The 24,492-nt window shown below is 42.0% G+C and overlaps 1 protein-coding gene across 6 annotated transcripts in view; it reads right to left on the bottom strand.

Annotated features, from left to right (window-relative positions):
- Nucleotides 1-1,818: 1,818 nt before the first annotated feature.
- ITGB2 (integrin subunit beta 2) overlaps nucleotides 1,819-24,492 on the bottom strand; it is a 57,889-nt gene continuing 35,215 nt past the window's right edge. For all 6 annotated transcript variants that reach the window (XM_042471235.1, XM_042471227.1, XM_042471245.1 and 3 more), the window contains exons 10-16: nucleotides 19,571-19,711; nucleotides 17,279-17,469; nucleotides 13,636-13,880; nucleotides 11,293-11,512; nucleotides 4,703-4,905; nucleotides 3,092-3,258; nucleotides 1,819-2,271 (exon numbers count right to left, since the gene is read on the bottom strand). In XM_042471235.1, coding sequence (XP_042327169.1) covers nucleotides 2,206-2,271; nucleotides 3,092-3,258; nucleotides 4,703-4,905; nucleotides 11,293-11,512; nucleotides 13,636-13,880; nucleotides 17,279-17,469; nucleotides 19,571-19,711 — 1,233 coding nt within the window. In that variant the 3' untranslated portion in view covers nucleotides 1,819-2,205. The remainder of the gene's footprint in view (nucleotides 2,272-3,091; nucleotides 3,259-4,702; nucleotides 4,906-11,292; nucleotides 11,513-13,635; nucleotides 13,881-17,278; nucleotides 17,470-19,570; nucleotides 19,712-24,492) is intronic.

Genomic DNA, 24,492 nt, shown 5'->3' with positions numbered 1-24,492 from the left:
GGCTCAGAGAGAATGTGCCTAGAAATTTAGATGCACTTTCTATGATAGCAGGGAAATATCAGCTTAGGTGACACTTGTTGCCCTTCATATCACTGTACCATTCATAGCACCATTCCAGCGTCTAACATTTAAAATTTTTTGCTACAGCTGAGCAATGTTATTAGGAAATCACATACTGTATACTGAAGAGGTCATTATCCTTTTTTTTAACCATCACCTTGAAAATGAAGACAATTCTAACTAATTTTCTACTGAGAAAATATAAAACTGGGATTGAAGATGATGCCACAAACCACTTCTGCTTCTCAAGCTGTCAAATAAACACTGCAAGACAGTGTCTCTGAACTCAGCTCAGTAACACTCCAAAGTATGTTAACCCACTTCAGGAGTGATGTTTGAAATTTATTGCTAGAAATCCATCATGTGGACAAATCACAGACACATAGACAGAGATATATATACTTGTGGTTATGTTAAATCAGTAATGACAGCAAGATTTCTTCTGCTACCTCACTCACTCCAATTTCTGGCAGATTGGGAGCTTCTTCGCCTCAATAAATATAGCTAGAATGAAGGCCATAGATTCAAAGGTGAGTATTCAGATCACCTACCCACCATCATAATAAACACAATATCTTCTAGTGGAGGCAATTCATATATCACTCTAGGTCCTTCAGTGCAACTTTTGGTTAAAGTTGACCATAGAGTTGCACTGGAGGACCTAAATATTCCTAGAGATAATATATTAATAAAATATATGAATAATCAAAGCCGCAAAAGTCAAAGCCGCAAATGTGAAGGGATGAGTGTATTCCTCTTTTTGGAAACCCAGGATCCAAAACACACTGCAGAAATAATTTGAGATCACTTTAACTGCCCTGGCCCAGTGCTAGGGAATCCTGGGAACTGAAGTTTATTGTGGCATCAGAACTGCCTGACAGAGAAGACTGAATGTCTCACAAAACTACAGTTCCTAGAATTCCCTAGCGATTATTTCTGCAATGTGCTTTGGACCCTTGTTCATACTGTCTCAGAATGCTTCATCAGCATTGGATTAGGTGGTATAGGAGTATCTGATGTTAAATTTGGACTAGGAAGTTCTGAATTCAAATCCATACTCTGTCTTGACACTCAGACAAGACTAATGTTCTTTACGTAATTTACTGCACAGCATTTTTACAAAAAGTGGTGAAGTAAGACATGGGGGAACATAGCCTCAGAATGTTTACATCTTCTGTTCCAAAGGTTTAATGCATTTTCCCTTACTATGCCGCCTTTTATCATGTTCCTGCTCTTGCAGCTTTAAGAGCAAACTGACATCTCAAAATCTAGCATGTTAAGGTTTTTTGGGGGGAAGAGGGCATGGTGATAAGTAGTAGATAACCCATTACTGCTTACATTTCTGGTTGTCAGCATGCTGTTAAAGGTAGAAGTGCGGGCCAGAAAAAAATAGGTTTCCACACTGTATATAACGTTAATGCAGGGTTTCTGGATAGTGAAATTATGGACTAAAATAAACCTTATTTATGCATTAAATGTAAGTTAACAATATTGCTATACACTTGTCCCTCCATAATCACTAGGGTTAGGGGCACAAGATCCCCATGAATATGGAAAAACTGCAAATAACAAAAACACCATGTTTTTACCTGAGAGGACACCTCTCTAGGTCCTCCAGTGCAACTCTGTGATCAACGTCAGACACACACCGACCATAGAACTGCACTGGAGGAGCTACAAATGCCTAGTAGAGTATTCTCTCTAGAGATCTCTAGGTCTTTCAGTGCAACTTTTAGTTAAAAGTTGACCACAGAGTTGCACTGGAGGACCTAGATATTCCTAAAGAGAACATATTAAATCTGTAAATAATCCAAGCTGCAAATATCAAAGCCGCAAATACGGAAGGATGAGTGTATTTTGCAACAAATATTTTCAATCTGTACATACTACAATAAACATTCCCTTTGTTTTAGGTTTCCAAGTACCAACTTCAAATGTAATGGGTGATTAGTGGAACATGAACAGTTTTGACAACTCCATGAGGTGTCTGGTGACATGTTTGCAAAACCTATACAAAGGTTTTCTGAAATGCATGGTGTGACAATGACAGAAGGGGACACTGTGGAGAATAAAACTGTTGTCTTCATCTGCTCTTCCTCTTTCCAAGAGTTTCTTTGTGCTCCACAATGTCAATGTAGTTCCACTTCACTGGCCATTGAATCTGGGGTTCACAACAGTAGTGGTGGCACTCTTGAAAAGAGGATTATCAGCCTGCCAATCAAACACCACAGTTATTTATAGGTTATAGAGAGACATGCCTAAACTTTCTAAATAAATAAATAAATAAATAAATAAATAAATTTAAGGCTTTAAAGGGACTACAGACTTCTGACGATCCTCACCCCACCAAATTCAGGGATGGAGAGAGCTCCTTTAATAAGGGGTTACCCAAAATAGTATCCCTTTTGAGAGAGAAATTGTCATCAGCTAAATTTCTACATCTCAACCACTGATCTCATTGAGAAGAATGACTAGGATAGATGTGTAATGCCTTGCAGCTAAATGCTGTATGTGGGGGTGAACTTTCAAAGCTCTCTCCCTTTGCAGGATGGTGACCAACCTCCTGACTGCACATTTCCTTATTTTATGCACATTATTTTATTTACCACACACTTTCCTTACATTCTGTCCTCTTCACTTATTCAACATCATCTCTGTATGGTATTTTTGGATGTCTTTAGAATTTTCAGGCTAGGACTTTTTACAAAATATCCTAATGCTTTCACCCAGATTTACGTTACACCATTTGAAAAGACCGGCTTGTGCTGATGATATTTACTATGCTGGGTCAGTTGCTTTGCTTTAGTATGTTGTGTGTGTGTATGTGGCATCAAGTCACCTGTCCACTTATGGTGACCCCATGAATTTCATAAGGTTTTTCTTAGACAAGGAATACTCGGGGGTGGTTTTGCCGGTTCCTTCCTCTGGAATATAGCCCACAGCCCCTACATAGTATTTGTAGGTGGTCTCCCATTTTTTTAAAAAAATAAGCAGGCCTTCTTCCCTCTCCCACAGAGAAAAGCATCCTTACATCATTCCACTTTGCTTTGGACTTTTCTTTCTCAAATCTGTGATATTCTTTGCGATCAATCAGCTCTGTGAGTAGTCGCCAAATCAAGAGAAGGAGAAGCCCGATGAGAGCTATTCCAGCAATGGTGCCTCCCACAATGGCTGCAACATTAGGAGGCTCTGGACACACTAAGAATAGGAAGGGAAACAGAAAACCTGCATTATCTGAATGGACAATGAAAATGAATGCGTATAAGAGAGAGGGAGTTGCAATTTTTTTCTTTATTTTGGATCACATTTATTCCAGTATCAGACATGAGGTGGCTCCCAACAAGATGAAAAAGCAAAGGCCTGAATCCTATCCAAATCCTAAACCCCAACTAGAGTAAAACCCCTGAATCAATGCAATTTACATAAGTGCTGACTTACAAAATTCCTATTGAATCAGTGGGTCTACTCTGTGAGGGGATAATAATTGGATTTAGGCTAATTATTTTATAGGAGGACAATGCAATGAAATAAATCACCATATTAAAACAACCCAAATTTTAAAACACAACTGCAGTCCATTTCCCTCTCCTGGTATATCTGCAAGGAACATATTACACATCAACAGAGGCTAGCTGAGAATTTGAAAAGCTCAATTAAGAATAGCTCCGTGTGTGTGTGTATTGCCAAAAAAAACCCAAACCCTTATAAAATTATGGTCCAATCCCATTAGCAGGTGTAACTATGTAGGTGATGACACCATAGCGTTAAGAATAAAGTGGCTGGGGACACCACAGAAACAGAAGAACAGCATCATCTCTGTGACGAAAAAGCTGTCCAGAGCTGCTCAGAAGCCAGCAGGGTAGTTTTTTGAATTTTCTGACCTCCTTTTGCTGCTGCACACCATCCCAGAAAGAGCCTTACAGTAGAATAAAGAAGTGTTGTGCCACTATGAGTCACCAAGGAGATTCTGCCCTTTAGATTCTTTAAATATAACAGAATTCCCTGTTAGAGAAACCTTGCTAGCCCAGCTGAGGACCTCCTGCTCCGTCTTCTTTGCTTCTTCTCTAGTGCTCTGTCTCCTTTGGCCCAGCCAGCTGAGAAGAAAGCGACTTCAAGGGACCTTTTCATTGATGTGGCCTCCTTGCAAAAAGGAGAGACAGCTATCTCCCCTTCAAGGAGGGTAGGCAATTCACAGCCCATATAAAGCCCACAGGACCCCTCCTATTGCTGAATATCTGCAGCATAGTGGTGGCAAAAGCTGCATTTCCCTTTAAGAGTAAGGCATATAGGGAGCCTTGTTTTAAAGCAAACTTGCTCTCAGAAGCATGATTCTCAAAGCAATATGTATGTGGCTTGCAGGCCTTTTTCTTCAAGAAAAATACAAGTGGGATTGCCATTGACAAGGAACTTTAAAGAATGCCCCTTGCCACCAGAATATACCTAACTTGAATAGTCCTGTGGGACCCCCTGACTTCTAATTTTTCAGTCCTCCTCCATGACTCCTCTTCACTGAACCACAAAGTGCTACTTTGGCTGCGGCCAGCTTATATCCATCAGAGATGACATTTTGGTAAGTGGCTATGGCCAAGTTGCCTGTCCTGTTTATAAGAATAGGGTTTAGACAAGTCAGTGCCAAACATACCCTTGTTGGGATTGACTGTAACCGAATACATCTCTCCATCCATTTGCGACATTGTGTAAGAGATCCAACAGTTTTGAGAATCTTTCTCCTTGCATGGTTTACTTTTGGATACTACGTTGTCTTTCAGAATAATATTTTGACAAGCTTGAGAGCAGTTCTTCTGAAATGGGCCATTCCCAAAGGCCAAACACTCAACACAAGAACTAAAAAAAATAAAAAAGAAACAAGAAGCATGTCTTCAAGAATAATTTTCTAGGGCAGAGATGCAGCGGATCTATTTTATTTATTTATTTATTTATTTATTTTATTTATATCCCGTCTTTCTCCCTGGAAGGACGCAAGGTGGCTCACAGATAAAATCTTTAAAATTGTAATAAAATTAAAAACAATTAAAATGTCTAGATTCAATGCAGCACGTTTGGAGCATATAAAAGCATTTTTTCTATGTTAGTTCAGTCATCTTTGTACCAATGCTACATGAAACTCTATCACATTGCTGGTGAGAAAAGAAGGGTGGCTTTTGAGTCCAGCTCTCAAGTCCACAGCTACCTTATTCTGGCTATCCAGATAAACTTTTCCTACAGTGTAATTTCATCTAAACAACTTTGGAGTCCCCAGAGGGGAGGGTCAAAAAAAGTGCAAGCAATGCCCCCAAATCCCCATAGTCCAATGGTTGCAAGGGCCACTTAGACTCCAAAGAATATAGCCACCTTCTGGAAGAAAATGTGTGCTGGACAATTTGTAATATGAACAAGAAACAGTAAAAGATGTAACACATTTTTAAAAAAAGGAAGCCATAGGCTATTCAGGACACTGATGGTAAAACTGATTTTAAATAAAAGTAACTACATAGAACGTTAACATGGCTTGTCTCACTAACTTTTGAGATTTTTATGAGTTTGTTAGCAAGCATGTGGAAGGACAATTCAGTAAACTGTGTTTGGACATCAGATGTTCCTCTCTTCCTCTAGCATGGACACAAGAAGACCAGAATTTAGATTCAATGAACCCATTTACATTCATTGTAGTTTAGTGCATCATCTGAACTCTTAACTATGATTTGTGGGGGAAATCAGCTTCATGAACCTCAGTTTGAAGTTGGCTTGTTTCAGAAAACCATAGTTAAGATCAACCACAGTTTGTCTGAATACAGACATTGGCTGCATCAGCATTGCAGAAATAATCTTGTTTATGGTACCACAACAAACTATATTTCTCAGAATTCCATAGCTTTGAGCCATGGCAATTAAAGAGGTGTCAAACTGGATTATTTATGCAGTGCAGATGCAGCCATCATCTTAAGCTAAAAAGAAAGTGAAACAGTCCAAATTCCCTATGGCTCAGAACTGCACACTGTAGGAAGGGGAAGGCACACTGAAACTCACTGCAGATTATTATTATTACTGGACAATGTCACTGTATGGGACTTGGGGATGACTGATCTTTTAAAATGATCAGTAGTGAGTAAGAAGATAAACCAGAAAGTAGGAATAAATGAAGATTTTTTGCAATGGTAGGATAGGAATATAAGAGGTTCACTTGATCAGATCAAAGACCCATCATGTCCAACATTTATGGGCCTATAGTACCCATGAGATATTTATGGGAGGCCAGACATGAGCACAAGACTACTCTCCTATTAGAGTTCCTTAGCCAGTAGCACTGGGAGAAATACCATCTTTGATAGTGGAAGTAATGTATGTCCACTCATCATGATTAGCAGCTACTGAACTTTATTCTTCATGTGCCATTTCCAGAAAGAGGCAGAGTCATTCTGAGCACCCCAGCACTAGGGAAAAAACACAGGAAAGAGCCATTGCCCTCCAAGCCTTTTTGTGGTCTTCCCATATCCACCTGCTTAATATGGGAATGTCAGTGAGAAAAAGAAGGCTGGACTAGACAAGTCTTTGCTTTCATTCAGCAGGGTCCTTGTAGTCCTACCAATGTAATGGGGCCAAATCAGAGCTTAGAATTCTACTTTTAAGAACAAATATCATGCCATTTTGAAGTTATTTATAATAGTGTTAGGAAGATAGTCTGAGCCCCACAGCATTATGAAAGCAGCTTCCTAAGCTCCAGGACAAATTAGCACCCAAAACACATTCCGAGGACAGCTTAGCAGGCCAGAGCAGAATCACTGTTAACTTCATGCCATCTACTGACAGTCATTGGTTTACTGGTCAATCTGTACATTTTTTCTCCTTCACAGAGTGATGGAACCCTTCTAGTTTTTACCTACATATATTATGGTAAATTTATGTCTACTTAGAGCTGTATTCATGTTTCAGTTCAATTTAAATATACCTCATCTACTGTACTGAGCCAATGCTGTGCTTGATGTAATAACTTTAGAAAGGGAAAGAGAGCCATTTGCTCTGTTGTAAAATCCCTTACCTCTCCATTGACGCTCCCTTGTCGTGGAGGAGAGGCTTGCGCACCCTAATGATGTTGTGAGCTATGCTGGCAGTGGTATAATAGCCACTGGCAGGGTCTCCCATGCCAGACAGGTCACAACCAAAGGGTCTGACCAAGAGCGCCAAAGGGCAGGATGGGCTCTCTAGCCTTATGGCAACCATCCTAGGAGAAGGAAAACTCTAATCCCAAACCCGGGCAGATGGTGCTCGTCTAACCCTGTAAGGTCAACCATCTAAGAGAAGAAAACTCTAATCAAACCTACGACCCGAGGACCTCGCTGCTACCGTCCATGCTTGTCAAGGCCTCAGCAGACGAACCTCTGGTTTAAAGGGTGAGGTCAGTTCTATGCATGCTGTGCTCCACCAGAAAAATCCATTGCACAGGCTTGAAGGATACATCTAACTTCCGAAAAAGCCCTGTAGCGATAGGTGAGGGACAAAACGGCAGGTGTAAAGATGCACTGGAAGCCGCAGACCCAACCCTGCATGCAGGCGGTTCAGGACTTTGGTCGCTTGAGACTGACTCGGGGATGACAGTCTTGTTCGGCAGCATCTTGAATGACCAAGCAGCCTTTTTTAAGGAGAGCGCTGCTTGCTCCATATGGAGAGGGGCCTAGAAAAGGTGGCCTAAAGAAAGCTCATCCCCAAAAACCCGGTTGGCTAGCCGCGGCCAACGGGCATCTTCTGATGCGGTCAAACAAAGACAAAGAGACAAAGGCACACACCAGCCTCCAAAGGTGCAAATAGACTGACACTTGCATGCTGGAACATCAGAACCATGCAAGATTCTGCAGATGGTGGACGTCCTGAGTGTCATTCTGCCCTAATAGCGCATGGACTGTCACGACTTAACATCGATATCGCTGCTCTTAGTGAAGTTCGTCTCCACAAGGAAGGCAGCCTTAAAGAACACGGTGCCGGCTACACACTCTACTGGTCTGGCAAACCCAAAACTGAAAAACATCTTTCAGGTGTAGGCTTCATGATCAAAAACTTCATTGCCTCCAAACTCGAAACCTTGCCAACAGGACACTCTGATCGCATTATCTCCTTACGCCTCCCACGTGTTGTTCTGTTCAGTATATATGCCCCAACTATGCAAGCTGACCCTGCAGAGAAAGACAAATTCTACTCAGACCTATGCCACCTTATACAAAAAGTCCCTGCAAAAGACAAAATCATTATCCTTAGTGACTTCAATGCCAGAGTAGGAAAGAACTTCGAAGCCTGGAAAGGTGTTTTAGGCAAGCATGGTGTTGGAAACTGTAATGATAACGGACACCTTCTGCTCTTTTGTGCAGAACAGCAGCTGATTATTACAAACACCATCTTTCAGCAGAAAGATAGCTTGAAGACAACCTGGATGCATCCCCGATCCAAACACTGGCACCTCATTGACTACATCCTAGTGTGCCAGAGAAATATTCGCGATGTCTGTCATACCCGAGTGATGCCCAGTGCAGAATGTCAAACAGATCATCGCTTCGTAAGATGCAAACTAAATCTTCATTTTAAGTTTAAACCTAAGAGGGGTGGCATCCTAAAGAGGAGACTCCAAGTCAACAGTCTTCAACAAGCTACCATGAGAGACAACTTCCAGGCAAATTTGCAAACAAAACTTGAAGACCATCCTGTAGATTCTTCTCCTACAGTGCTTTGGCAACATATCTTCTGCAGTCTGCAGAAGAATCCTTAGGGTTCTCCCTCAAGAAAAATCAAGACTGGTTTGATGAAAACAACCAAGAGATCCAGGAGCTGTTGGCAAAGAAGAGAACTGCTCACCAGGCACACCTCACCCAGCCATCTTGCCATGTAAGAAAAGCAGCCTTTTGCCTCGCATGTAGTCAACTCCAACAAAAACTTCGAGACATTCAGAACAAGTGGTGGATCAACGTAGCACAAAAGACACAACGTTGTGCAGATCTGGGTGATTCCGGAGGATTTTACGAAGCTCTTAAAACAGTGTTTGGACCTACATATCAGATCCAAAGCTCCCTATACAGTACAGATGGTCAAACACTAATCACAGATAAAGCTTCCATTCTGAACCGATGGGCTGAACATTTCCAAAGACTCTTTAGTGCCAACCGAGTAGTCCAAGACTCAGTTATTCAACGTATGACACAACAACTGATGAAGAAGGAATTGGACATAGCTCCCACTTTGGAAGAAACCGTTAAGGCCATACAGCAGATGAAAAAGGGCAAGGCTGCTGGGATTGATGGAATTCCACCTGAAGCTTGGAAACATGGAGGTCATGTACTCCATGCTAAACTCCACGAGCTCCTTGTGAGTTGCTGGAAAAAAGGCGAACTGCCATCAGATCTCCGAGATGCAGTCATCATCACCCTGTATAAGAAAAAAGGAGCAAAATCCGATTGCTCAAACTATCGAGGTATAACACTGCTCTCCATCGCTGGAAAAATCCTTGCAAGGATACTGCTGAACAGATTAGTCCCTGCTATTGCAGAAGAACTTCTCCCTGAAAGCCAATGTGGCTTTAGAGCTAATAGGAGCACTACAGACATGGTATTTGCCCTTAGACAACTGCAAGAAAAATGTAGAGAGCAGAACAAAGGACTCTATGCAACATTTGTCGACCTCACCAAAGTATTCGACACTGTGAGCAGAAAAGGTCTGTGGCAGATCCTGGAACGACTAGGATGCCCCCCCCCCCAAATTCCTCAAAATGATCATCCTTCTACATGAAGGCCAGCAAGGTCAAGTCAGATATGGCGATGCTCTCTTGGAGCCCTTTCTAATAACTAATGGTGTGAAATAAGGTTGTGTTCTCGCTCCAACTCTATTTACACTCTTCTTCAGCATGATGCTCCAAAGGGCTACAGCAGACCTCAAAGAAGAAGACGGCATTTATATACGCTACTGTATTGATGGTAGCCTGTTTAACTTAAGCCGCCTGAGGGCTCGCACTAAGACTCTAAACTATCTAGTCCGTGAGCTACTTTTTGCTGACGATGCTGCCCTCGTTGCCCATACAGAAGCAGCTCTGCAGTGCCTAACATCTTGTTTTGCAACAGCTGCAGAGCTCTTTGGGCTGGAAGTCAGTCTGAAGAAAACGGAAGTTCTCTACCAGCTGGCACCTCAGGAAGAACACTACCACCCCCACATCACTGTAGGCAAATCTGTGCTTAAGTCCATCCAGCAGTTCACCTACCTGGGAAGCATCATCTCCTCAGACACCAAGATTGATAAAGAGATCGATCACAGATTAGCAAAGGCATACAGTGCATTCGGAAGGCTTCACAAAAGAGTCTTGTGAAGCCTTCCGAATGCACTCACTTGAGGCGAAGCACAAAAATCAGTGTGTATAGAGCCATTGTACTGTCTATTCTCCTCTATGGGTCTGAAACATGGGTCACCTATCGCCAACACCTACAACTCCTTGAACGCTTTCATCAGTGCTGTTTATGCACAATTCTAAATATACACTGGACTGACTATGTGACAAATGTTGCTGTCCTTGAGCAAGCAGGGATCACCAGCATTGAGGCCATGCTATTGAGGACGCAGCTGTGCTGGGTAGGACACGTTTCTAGGATGAAGGACCATTGCCTCCCCAAAATAGTATTCTACTGTGAACTCGCCATGGGTCAGCGTAAGAGGGGCGCCCCAAAGAAGATATACAAGGACTCTCTGAAACAACATCTCAGGCTTGGTCAAATTGATCACCAACAATGGTCTGCCCTGGCCTCGCATTGGGAGGCATGGAGACGCACTATCCACGATGCTGCAGCTTTTTTCGAAAGCTCAAACAAGTCTTGAAGAGAAACGACAACACAGAAAGAACCACAACCCAGAAACATCACCCAAGGAGACTTTCCACCGTGCTTTCTGCAACCGGACCTGTTTGTCCCGGATTGGCCTTTTTAGTCACCAACGCACTTGTACAAAGCGCGGGATGAGTCCTTCCTGAATCTTCGTTCGTGAAGCAAAGCCAGAGAAAATCCCTTAAATTAAGTGAAACTTTCTGCATCAGAAAGACAAAAAGTAGTAGTACAGAATCAATTGTTTCTTAACAAATAAATACAAAGTATTTTCTAAATGGAATAATTTTTCACATTGACATACAGATTATAGCCATGTCTACAGCAATATGAACTTAAGTGGTGGCAAGGAAATATAGATGAGAAAGCAGGGCTCCCTCATATCACTTACATGTATCTGGGACAGGGTGATGGACAGCCAGGGCATTCTTCACAATATTGGGGCTGGTAGCCTGGGTTACAGTGACATGTATTGCACTGGCACACCCCACGGAGACTGCATACACTCTTATTGCTGTTCAAACAACCATCTGTTGAAGACTTGCATTGGCAGGCACTGCCATCATAGCCAGAGTTGCATTTGCATTTCCCACAGTCACAACGTCCTCGTTCTGCAAAGTGGAGAATTTAAGGAAAAACCATTGCCCAGGTCCATACTTCAAAGGTAAGAGACAATTTTGCCAGAAAGTAGAATTGAATTGGAAATGGAAGAGAGCTTTCTACTCTGCACTGACAATATTCTTAAATGACTCATACCAGAATAAAAGCCATTACTCAGCATTACTTGTAATGTACTGAAGTGACTCTTTGATGAAAGAATAGTGTGTCACTGATGCATGAACTTTTGAAAGATGCTGCAAAACAATGATGTATCTTGGACAAAACATTCAGTACTCACACTTTCCAATCAGACCCGAGTCCAGTCTACATGGAGCTAAAAATGGAGCATAACTTTTATTGTGAGCATTACATGGCTCACAATGTTTGCTTCCTTTTGAAACAGCCTGAGAATTATAATTTGGGATAAACTTAATAGTCTTAAAAATTTCCCAGTTTTTTCTTTACTTTTTGTAGGGTTATAATTGAGAGAGATGGGGTGGTGGAGGCAAGGTTAGAATCCTTTTTCTTCCCACACCATTTACCTGCATATATTCGCATAGTTGCCTGCCTAGTCTCACATATGAATATGGTTTCATTCTGCTTAGAAAATTGGTAAATAATGGCTGATGTTGCTTTTAGCAGTAGGAGAAATGTAACCCAAAGGAAGAAAGAGAGAATCTCTTGACAATATGGGGGCAACAAGAACTGCAACTGAGCTACCAAAATTGGAGCCACCAAAACATACTTTGAGGAGGTTCTCAGGAAAGAATTACAAATAGACACAGTGGACTTTGAAGTGCTGCATTAAAACAAAATTCATGAGAAAGCATAGTGCTCTTTGTAAGTGGCAGGAATTCAGGCTTCTTTTACAACAGAATCCCACTGTTGATGGTTCTTGTGCAGCATCAAGCATTTGCCTGACATAGGCCTATAGGACAAGTTCTGATTCTGTATGCTTTTGCAAGGAGATCGCATACATCTGGGATGATAGGGATGATGGGTGTAGCAGCATGAAAATGATGAGAACAAGTCAATGTGCTAAGTATGATGCTGATGACACCCAAATGGGGAGAGGCACTGTCCCACTAGCCATACTATTGCAGATATATGTGTATGCACATGTGCAGTCGGGGTGGGAAGAGTGAGTTGATTCTGCCCTGCGATGAAGACCCATGTGGCTCTCAATCACATATTGATATGAAGCCTGTACACCCTGAAGGGAGCAAGGACAATTTTAAAAAATAATCTAGACTACTTCTCTAACATGTTCAAGTATGGTTGTTGTTGTTAACTGCTGTCAAGCCAACTTCACCTTAAGGTGACCCTATGAATAAGAAACCTCCATCACTCTATCAACAGATTTGCTCAACTCTTGCAAACTCAAGGTTGTGGCTTTTTTGTTTGAGGCCATCCCCTTGTAGTGTGGTGTTCTTTTTTCCCTATTGCTTTCTATCTTACCAAGTATTATTGCCTTTTCTAGTAAATCATGTCATCTCATGATTTGGCCAAAGTAAAGCCATGTCAGTTTGCCAGCCACAGCTGCTGGTGAAACGTCAGGAATAAACGCTTATAGAACATGGCCACATAGCCCGAAAAACCCTAAAAAAACTATGGATGCCGGACATGAAAGCCTTTGACTTCATATGTCAGTTTGGCTTCTAGAGAGAGGGTTTGAACTTGATATGCTCTACTATCTATTTGTCTTTTTAGCAGTATCTGCAGAACTCTCCTCCAACACGGCATTTCAAATCAGTTGATTACTTCCTATCAGCTTTCTTCACTGTTCAGCTTTCATAACCATACATTATCTTTGGTGGGTCAAGTATGGACCAGTCCTAAATGATAAATGATCCATAAAAGTGATTGCATTAATATCAACTAAGATGGCCTACATACTTCCAAATTCTATAGCTGGGATTAGAGTGCAATTCAAACCCGTAGGCAATGAAAAAAATCTGTGTCATCATGTAGTGGTCTGTGAATTGTAAGATGCTGTGATAATGGCATATTACACTCTATACCGAAAGGTATAATTATGAAAGTAAAAATGAAACTATACCCTTTAAATAACTCTATTGAACAGCAACAAAAATTTGTTGTAAATGTGACATTGCTTCTCATAACACTCACTCACCTTCTCCTCCACAAAGCTGACCATTGTGAAGCTCACAGTTAACGTTGTCACACTCACAGAAGGTACCATATATCTGCTTTTTGGGATTATCACTGGTATGGCAAACACACTGTCCACATACACAATCCCCTAGGCCAGAGCAGATGACTGAGGCATTGTCCTTTCTGCAGCTCTTTTCCAGTTCTTTGCTGGATTTGCCCCCAGTTTTGCAATCACAATTCTTCCCAATGAAGCCTGGAAAGCATCTGGCATGAGAGAAGATATACTCAGAATTGGGGCCACTACGAAACCATGCTTCTAAAATAAGTGTAAAATTTACTATGTCATTCAAGAAGAAACATTTTTGAAAGTTTAACACACCCACTCTTATTTCACGGGAGTTTATCGAATGGGAAGAATTTCTCTTAAATTTAAATGAAAAGAAAGTGGGACCAGAACGCATTCACTTAAAGTCGCTAGTTTCACGCAATTACGTGAATATGCATTGCATTCAAACTGGCTCCCCATTGCCCCAAAATAGCATGCCATTGCCTGAATTTGCGTGTGGCAGTCTATCACACAATATCGTGAAACTCTGATTGCATTCAGACTGACTTTCCATTGCCTGAATTTGTGTGGAGTGGGTTATCACGCAATAAAAAAAGATTGTATGTACAGCGCTGTGTAAATTTACAGTGCTTTATAAATAAAGCTTAATAATAATAATAATAACATTAAACCCCATGATTGCGTTCAGATTGCCATTGGATTATACTTCCAATTCCCCTTGTCTAATAAACTCCACTCCAGTGGAGTTGGTTTTCACATCGACATACAAATTAAACTCCAGTGAATGTTCCTTTTTTCAACAAAGAAGCACCGCCTGAGGACTTGATTAACAAGTTAATGAGTAATGATTGAAAGCTTGCAGCCTGCATTGTTTGCATCCACAAAACAACACAGGAATAGGTCAGAGTCTCTTTGATCTATATATGATTAGATTGTTCTGTTATTATGGAAAGGACAAAGAGTCCTGTGGTAGCCTTAAAAAGGAACACATTTATTATGGCTTAAGCATTCATGGCCCAGAGTACACTTCAGCAGATGCTTACACCATAAAAATGCCATCATAAATTTCATAGAAAAGCTTATCCCATTAATCTAATTTTGGCATCCCATGAACTAATTTTAAGGTGCTACAAGATTCTCTGTTATTGTTGTCAAGGAATAGCTTATAATGTAAATATCTCTGTTTCAGGTCCAGCTCAATATAGTTCAAAGATCGATCCTGCTAGAGAGGCGGGATATAAATAAAATTATATTATTATTATTTATTATCTACAATCATAAATGTGATGTAAGAGCATTCCTACAGCCACTGATATCCTAGCTTCTTTTCTCTCCATTCAGAAACTTAATTAGGCATCCAAATGAAAAATAACTCATTGAAGATGCACAATTAATTTAACACAACTGTCTGAAGCATTCAGAACCACATTTACTTCAGAGTAATTCCCACAGGTAGGTCAATGTGTTGTAGTGGTTTGAGCTTTGAACTATGACTCTAGAGACCAGGGTTCGAAACCCTATTCAGCCACGGAAACCCACTGGATTTCACAGTTCCTCAACTTCAGAGGAAGACAAATGCAACACACACCCCCCGAACAAATCTTGCCAAGAAAATCCCATGATAGGGTTGCCTTAGGATAAACATAAGTCAGTCACTATTTGAAAGAACACAACAACAACAATTCCCACTGGACTTAATGAAATTTAAAGAGTAAAAAGTAAAAAGAGTTCTTATTCTAGGCCATTGGCTATGTATTCATTTTTTTAAAAAAATGGAAAGGGAGACTGTGAGGGAAGTGTTACTGAATTTCATCACTGACTAGCATATCTTATACGAGTATTAATGTTTTGTGGCACATTGTTCAGACAATGAACCACTTTATAACTTTTGTTCTCTCTTGTGAGTTAGTTGACAAGAAGCTTCAAGCCTGTATGTTTAATACTTCCCTGTTTGTTTCACAGAGGTTTAGCTTTTAAACCCTTAACATGCAGGGCTTGAAACTGGCAAATGAAAATGGCTTCCCATTACATGGTACAGGGGTATATTTCAATAAATAAACTTAATATTTGTAATTTCACTGGGCCTGTATCTTTCACCTCTTCAGCCTGCAAGCTTCAACCTGCAAAATTTGGCTGGCAGTTTTCTCTTTAGGCAGAGGTATCTAACATACCAATTGTAAAAGAGCAGTGCAAAGCAGTTTGTGATACAGAACATGCACGTGCACACAGAGAAATGCCAATTTTGTAGCAGTATTCTTGTTGCCTGCTGCTGCCACCCCACTTTTTAATGTGTGCATACACAATGCACAATCTTTTTATTGTGGTATTTCTGCCTCTTTGTTCCCTTTTCTGTGATGAAAATGGAAGATTATGTTCAGACACAACATCTTTCTCTGTATGTGCAGAGGTTTCTTTTCCTCACCATTATCTAAACCTGAGTCCCCTCCAATGCCTATCTGATGATTCCATCTTTCTTGTAGAGTCATCCAGCATTCATGAACATCCATGGATTTTGGTATCCATGAGAAGTCCTGGAACCAAACCACAGTGGATAGCAAGGGCCCACTATAGTATATATTGGACATCTCTGAACCTTTCCCTCACTTCTGATCACATCAACAGCTGAACGTCCTTTTGGCTTGAGTCCAGTTCCAACATTAGCCATAATGGTACTTGTACCTATCCTCCTCTGTACCCCAGTCACTTGTTAAGTGTCATCTGATCTGGGGGCTTCATCTCCTGGCAGTCTCTTGTTTCATTTTGGATTGTCTCATAATAGCATTTTATGGTAAAAGACATTCAAAAGGGGTTTACCATACCTTCTTCTGTGCAGAACTAACAAATATTACCTATGGTGCCTGTCTCTGAAAGATCCTCTGTCAGTATGATCCTCACTGCTCCTCAGCAAAGCCTGTCTGACATGGGAGACCCAGCCATCAGCACTGCTATCAGAAGCATAGCCTCTTGCCTCACAGGAGCACAAAGCCCCACCACTGCAGTGAGTTATTATTATTGGTGAGCCAGATAAATTTCCTGCTATTCAAACCTGATAAGTTGCAAATTTCCAGTTATTTGGCAATGATTCCTTTTAGTTCAATATGCATACTACTTTTGATCTTGATTCTGCATGCCTGGCATTATTTTACATATTGGAAATTTATAAATTTCTAGTGACAGCAACTAATTAAATGCATTTCCCCTGTTTTGTGCATGTGTCTTTTTAAGCGTATCATCTTTACATACTAGGAAGGTTTGAAAAATGAAAATGGCCTCCTGGGGATTGATACCCCAGACAAATACCCCAAAAAGTTAAGTAATTGGTTCAAATAATGTACTGTTCTCTCTGTGTTTTAGGGGTCTTTCTAAAAAAAAAATCTTTAAAAAATTTCCAAGCCAAATGCTCCAACTTTCTCTTTTTAGTATGACAAAGTCTAAACAAGCAGCTTGTGCAATCAGTGGAAAGAGTTTTTGATTGACAGATGAGATGCACACATGAACCATGAGCAAACAACTGTTTGAACAGTGATGATGTTTAAAATTTCTCAATGTGATTCATACATCATAATGGTATGTGGTATTGAAGCAATTAGATTACCTGCAGATACCACAGTCTACTTTTCCTTGTCTATTGCATTCTGTATTATCTGATGTTTTCTCATCGCATTCACAGTTGCACCGACTGCTCATATGGACAATGGAGGAAGAGTCTGTGAAACCAAGAGGCTGGATAGTAATGGTCTGATTTTCAATGCACTCTGTTGCTGTAATTTTCACCTGAAAAGTAATCTGGGGGAAAAAAGCAAAAATATTTTTTGGTTAAAGTTTAAAGTAACATGGGTGTGCCGGCCTGGCCACATACTAGGGTTGAGCGGGGGTGGAGTGTCCACACACCCTGCAACTCTAGTATGTGGCGGCGGTGTCATTATGGTGGCCTCCCATCCACATGGGAGCCGCCATGATGACATCACACACGCTCTGTGTCCAAACAGTGTGCGCGTGTGTGACATCTCCGTGCCGCTACGGGACGCTTATGGCGGCCTGGGTGCGGCACAGGAGGGAGCTCCGAAATGGAGCTCCTTTTGGGCGCCACATCATTCCCGCAGCAACCAAATGGCTGCAGGAATAATGCCAGGGAGAAAGGAGCCAGGTGGTCCCTTTCTCCCATGGCTCTGGCTCCTGGGGTGTCCAGGGGCATGAAGCCCCAAGGACACCCTTTTTCCATGCCACGGAGATAAAAGGGGCACCTACAGGCCACCTCTTTGGGGTGGTGTGTACCGCGCCTTACAAAGCCTGAGGCTTTTATTTAAAGGGTTTGCAAGGGTTTTTTGAAACTGTTACAGATGGCTTAATGGACTAGACTAGATGTTCTAGAAGTTCACCTAATTCTTTAGTACTATGCTAGAACTTCAGGATACAGCCTTACTAGGGTAGTTGAAAGAAGACACAAAAACCATTACAGCTTACTTGCCAGATTACTTATCGGATTAAATGTACATTCACCTTTGTGTGTATTGGCACATTTGTGTATTTTTAAGGCCCCAATTTGGACTGATACTGTGGCATAGTGGGTGATGGCTACTTTCCTCCTCCACCCTGGTGTGTCAATGAAAATTGTGTTCCTTATGCTACCATTTGGTACTGGAAACAATAACAGGTTCAGTGGCCACTTTACATCAGGACAGGAGCTAATGGATTGGGGTGGGAGAGAGCTAAATTCTGTTTACCAAGTACCCCTAAATTTGAACCGCCATAATTTTTACTAAAAAATATGCGCATATGCATACACACATGGAGATGCATATTCAACATAAACATTGCATTCACGTGCAATGTAGATAAACAGGAATAGGCTGCACAGAGTAGTGGATGCTAGCAGCCAGGAAGTGGAATTTCATTCCAGAAGACTCAAGCCTCATCTTTACATGTGAGTCATGGTCAGTTCTAATCAATTGCTGAACAAAGCAAGCAGCTTTAAATTGTGGATAGTTTCTGTGGCTTGTTCACTGAATCAGAGTTTTTACTCCAAATCACAATTCTTTATCTGCATCAAGCAAGAAACCAGGAATCCGGTATAGTTAAACTGAAGATTGTTTAAGTATTCCATCAGAGGAGGAGAGGTAGCATTGTGCAGACATATGATCTCATTCCTCCTTTTCTTGGTCCTAAGGAATAATAGCTGCCTCAAGAGGCCTTAAATATTCACATAACTAGTTGCCTAAATGCTGCAAACAATAAAGGAGGGAACAGTTCTATTAAATAACCTGGCTACAGCTTTCTTTTCTTTAGGACATCAACATTGTGTCTGAGCAAACAGAAGCTTTGTTGTTCTTCCTCAGCTTTTATCTATGTATCCTTTGCTCCCTTAAAAAAGATAAATGAGACCGTATGATATTATGATGATCTCAGTGGTTCAGACTCATGCAGAAATATCTAGGGCAGGACATATTGCAGAGAACCTAACTGTACAAAGCAGCTCTTAAAAAGGAAAGTAACATGCTTAAACTACTTGTATATACTGTATTAAACCTTCTGAGAAGACATTTAAGAGGTTCTCCAAGCAGCATCTGATAAATACAAACTAGCCTTTTCTTCTCACCCCCCACTGCCAAGTATGGTGGTGTGATTAGAGTACTGGAGTGAGATTTGGGAAATCCAGTTCAAAACCGCATTGAACCATGACTGCATGACCCTGGACCAGTTAGTCACTCTCTCTCAGCATGGCCTACCTCATAGGACTGTTGTGATGATATACTAGAGAGCATAGATGCATATGAGGCACCCCTTCAAACAACTGGAAGAACAGGAGGATATCAATGTAAGAAATGTACAGTACATACCAACTGCAGTCCAAATGGTTTTGAACAGAAAAAGGTCAGTCTTTACTTACCTTATCATTTTTTGTTACTCTGTCACATTCTCCTCTTGGCTGATCCTTGGTATGTATTTTGTTAGGACAGAAGGAATCATATGTGATCTTGACAGAACTTGGCAAAGGGCCATGTTCCAAAATAATTCTGGAAGACAAATTCTGTAAGGAAATGGAAAAGGTTGATGTAAGACAGGAACCAGAGTATACTTGGACATTATTTAGAGAAAAGGTGGGCAAAGCATGGCCTGTGCACCACATGTGTGAGTCTGTTTCAGCCATCAAAAGAAAAGTGGGGGTGGAGAGGAACGGTTGTGTGTGCGCACGCACATGTGCACATGCATACACCTTCAAGTTGCCCAATGACTTGTGAATTTCTTAGGTATGGAATATTCAGAGGTGGTTTGCTGGTTCCTTCTTTTGAAATATATCCTACAGCGCCTGGTATTCATTGGTGTTCTCCCATCCAAGTATGAACTAGGGCTGCCCCTACTTTGTATCCAAGATCAACAGGATCTGAGAATTTTGCAGCACTTCAAATCATGTGCTCTTTAAGAATGGAAAAAACAATAATGCTCAGCAAAATGGAAGGCAGCAGGAGAAGAGGAAGATAATGTGACAGATTGATTAATTCAATCAAGGAAGCCCAGCTGACTTGAGTTTGCAAGACCTGAGAAGGGCTGTTGATGACCAGGGCTCATAGTCTCTCATTCATGGGGTCCCATAAGTCAAGGCTGATTTGATGGCAAATTGTTGTTCCCCACACCACCAGGGAAGGCGGCGAGGGACTGACTGTTGCTGCTGCTGCTGCCCTGCTACCGCTGCTGGACGGCGTTCTCCGAGGGAGGGAGGCCGGTGGGAGCGGCCTCCATAAAGCCGGTTCACCGGTTCCCAGAGAGATGCTGCACATGCCCCCCCACACCACCGGGGAAGGCGGCAAGGGACTGTTGTTGCTGGGTGTGTGTTTGTGTAGTGTCAGGCGGAGATTGAATGGACACGGGATGTACTTGGGTTGATGAGAAGGCGGGAGGTGTGACTGGGGTAAGCGGAGCCCCTATTGGAGTAGTGTGGGGCAAGGGGAGATATAGCGGTAGGAGAGTGGAGACATTTCGTAAGGGAAGGCGGGATCGATGCGTAATATCTATCTCTCCTTCCATCCACTATCCTAGCCAAAGAGGTCTGAGGGTTAGTCCAACCGTACCACAAACCCTGTCTCTCCTCCTGTGCAATGCCAGGTCTGTTAGGAATAAGACCCACATAATGTATGATCTTTTGGAAGATAAGAACTGTGACCTGGCTTGCATTACTGAGACCTGGCTTGGGCCTGAGAGTGAAGCGGTGTGGGCACAGGCCCTCCCTGCCGAGTACTCGGTTAAGGACCAGATCAGGGTAAGTGGGCAGGGGGGGGGCATTGCCTTGATTTATAAGAACACTCTTCCCTTGACCAGGAACCATGTGTGACAGACTGACTACATCGAGTGTATTTACCTGACCCTGAAGGCCAAGGACAGTTTAGGGATTCTGTTGGTCTACAGGCCACCCCGTGCGCTAACAGACTCCCTGGCCGAGCTGACACAGCTGGTCTCGGAGCTGGTGCTGGAGTCCCCCAGGCTTCTTGTCCTGGGGGACCTCAACATCCCCTTCGAGGCTAGTCATGCTCCAACTGGTGCAGCTCAGGAGTTCATGACTACCATGACTGCCATGGGCCTGTCCCAATTGGTCCCAGGGCCCACGCATTCTGCTGGTAATACACTTGATGTTATCTTCTATACGGACATGGAGTCTCCATGGGCAGAGGTAACCAATATCTCTGCCCTGTCATGGATGGATCATTTCTTGGTCGAGGCTAGTATCAAGGCTACCACCCAGATCCCCCCCGGGGGTGGCGGACCTATTAGGATGGTCCACCCTCGAAGGCTGATGGAACCCAATAGGTTCCAGGAAGCCCTAGAGGGCTATTTGGTTGGAACTGACGGCGACACTATTGATGCCCTGACTAACACCTGGGATACTGATCTCTCCAGGGCTATACACAGCATCGCTCCCAAGTGTCCTTTCCGGCCTGCTTCCAATAAGAAGCCCTGGTATACAGAAGATCTCAGGGCAAGGAAGCGGGCTGCGCAACTACTAGAGCGCAAATGGCGGACACATCAGGACTTAGCTGACAAGACACTCCTAGAGTCTCATTTGCAGGCCTATGCAGTGGCAATAGATGCAGCTAAGAATTCGTTCTTCGCTGCACGTATTGCGTCCGCGGAGTCGCGTCCGGCAGAGCTGTTCAGGGTTGTGAGAGAGCTCACTCAATTGGCTCCCCTCCTGAACCCAATATTGGAGCCATCTAAAGCCTGCTGTGCCCTCCCTTGACCCTCTAATTCGAAATAATTATCGGCCTGTTTCACTGCTGCCATTTCTAGGGAAGTTGATCGAGAGAGCGGTTGCCTCCCAGCTGCAGGAGGTCTTGAAGGATACGGATTATCTGGACCCATTTCAAACCGGCTTCCGGGCGGGCTATGGGGTTGAGACTGCCATGGTCGCCTTAGTCGATGATCTCCATCTGGGCATGGACAGGGGTAATGTGTCCCTGTTAGTGTTCTTGGACATCTCTGCGGCCATCGATACCATTGACCATGGTATCCTTCTGGATCGCCTGGAGGAGTTGGGCATCGGGGGCACTGCCCTGCAGTGGTTCTGTTCCTACCTCTCAGGTAGATTCCAGATGGTGGAGCTGGGGGACTGACCCTCCGATAAGACTTTGATTGTGTAATTTTGTATTTTTATTATTCTGTAAACCGCCGTGATTGAAGGAATGGCGGTATATAAATAAAATCTCATTCATTCATTCATTCATTCACTTCCACTCTGCTCCTACTAAAGCTCCCTTTCTTCCTGTATTTTCTTCCCTTTCTTTCCATTTTGTTGACATGCTCGTAGCTTCCACCAAGCTTGCACTATACAGCAGATAGGGACACAAAGGAAAATCCACCAAGTAGAAGTAGACAGAATAAAAGGTGCAAAGTCATCATTGAAAATATGTTTGTAAACCCATAACAAAAAGGTTTATATCCATTAGGAGGTTTTACAGATGTTTCCAAAACACACTCTTTACACAGGCTTTCCTTTAAATATCCTTCTAAAGAACAAAGAAAGGCTGACTTAAAAAAAAAACAGTCTCCTAAACAGGGTTGGGAATTATGCCTCACCATGCCTTAACTAATCGTTGTTGTTGTTAAGTGCCATCAAATTGACTTTGACTTACAGCAACCCTGTGAATGAAAGATATCCAATTCACCCTATTTTCAACAGTATCCTGTGAGGCTTTCCTGTCTTTTTGGCTAGAGATATTGTCTTCTTGCATTCTTCCTTCACAATGTAGAATCATAGAGCTGGAAGAGACCACAAGGGCCATTTAGTTCAACCCCCTGCCACACAGGAATACACAATCAAAGCACTCCTGACAAATGGCTATTCAGCCTCTGATTAAAAACTTGCAAAGAAGAAGACTCCACCATACTCCAAGGGAGAATGTTCCACTGTCAAACAGATTTTACTGTCAGGAAGTTCTTACTAACGTTGAGGTGAAATTTCTCTTCCTGTAGTTTGAATCCATCACTCTGTGTCCTGATCTCTGCAACAGTAGAAAACAAGCTTGCTCCTTGTTCCATATGACATCCTTCCAAATATTTAAATAGGGCTATCATGCCTTCATACCAAAGATCAGAACCAAATACCAACAGAATTTACTCATAATTAAATAAATAGGTTTGGTCTATTAAGCATAATTGACTGGGAACCAGAGGAACTATGGCCAGAAGACAAGGACATAGTCAAGGAAGAATGCAAAAAGATACTAATAGTGGCCAAAACGAAAGAGAAGAAGCAATACTTCAAGCAGTAAAGAAAGAAGAGGAGCAAAAGAAAAGGAAGACAGAAACAAAACCAGAACCATGAACTCAACTTTCCAACAACTAGTGTGCAAGGATAAAGAAAACTACCATAATAACCAATGCAAAGAAATAGAAGACAACAACAATAGATCTCTTTCTGAAGATCCAGGAACTCAAAGGGAAGTTAAAACCAAAGGGGATCCAGAAGAGGAACATATTACAAGGCCAAGAAGAAATAAAAAGATGATGGAAACAAAACACAGAAGAGCTTTATAAAAGAGAGGAAAAAATAAATGAACATGGAATGAAGGACCATATGAAGATGAAGTCCAAATTCTAGAGAGCAAGGTGGGATTTGCTATAAGAGATATTGGGAAGAACAAACCTATATACTTGTGAGAGCAGGATAGTGAAGATAAGAAGAAAATCAACTCAACTGAAATGTGGTATAGTCAGCTCTCCATATCCATGGATTTTTTTATCCACAGATTCAAGCATGCACAGTTTAAAATATTTTAAAAATGTATAAATTCCAAAAAGCAATGCCATTGAATATAAGGGACACCATTTTAGCACACCATTGTATTTAATCAGACTTGAGCATTTACAGATTTTGTTATCTACTGGGGGGGGGGGAGTCCTGGAAATGAACCCTTGCTGATAACAAAGGCCCACTATACTGGAGAAGAGTGCTGAGAATACTGTGGACAGTCAAAAAACAAACAAATGGGTCTTGGAACAGAAGTGTCACTGGAAGCCTGGATGATTAAATTGAGACAGTTGTACTTTAGCCACATCACGAAAAGGCAAGACTCAACAGAAAAGTCAACAATGCTAGGAAAGATAGAAGGTAGTAGAAAGAGAGCAAAACTCTTCAATCAGGAAGGTCACAGACCTGAATTTGCAAGAGCTAAGTACAGCAGTGGAGGGTAAAGGGTCCTGGAGATGTCTCATCAACAGAGTCACTATGGGTCGAGGCCAACTAGAGGGCAGTTAACTACAACAAGAAGAAGCAAGTCTGAGCTTGCTCTGTGTTTCCGACTTTTTCCCTATATGAGC

This window comes from Sceloporus undulatus, chromosome 1 (genome assembly GCF_019175285.1).
Source record: "Sceloporus undulatus isolate JIND9_A2432 ecotype Alabama chromosome 1, SceUnd_v1.1, whole genome shotgun sequence".
Lineage (NCBI taxonomy): Eukaryota > Metazoa > Chordata > Lepidosauria > Squamata > Phrynosomatidae > Sceloporus > Sceloporus undulatus.
This window is presented reverse-complemented; position numbering and strand designations above follow the sequence as displayed.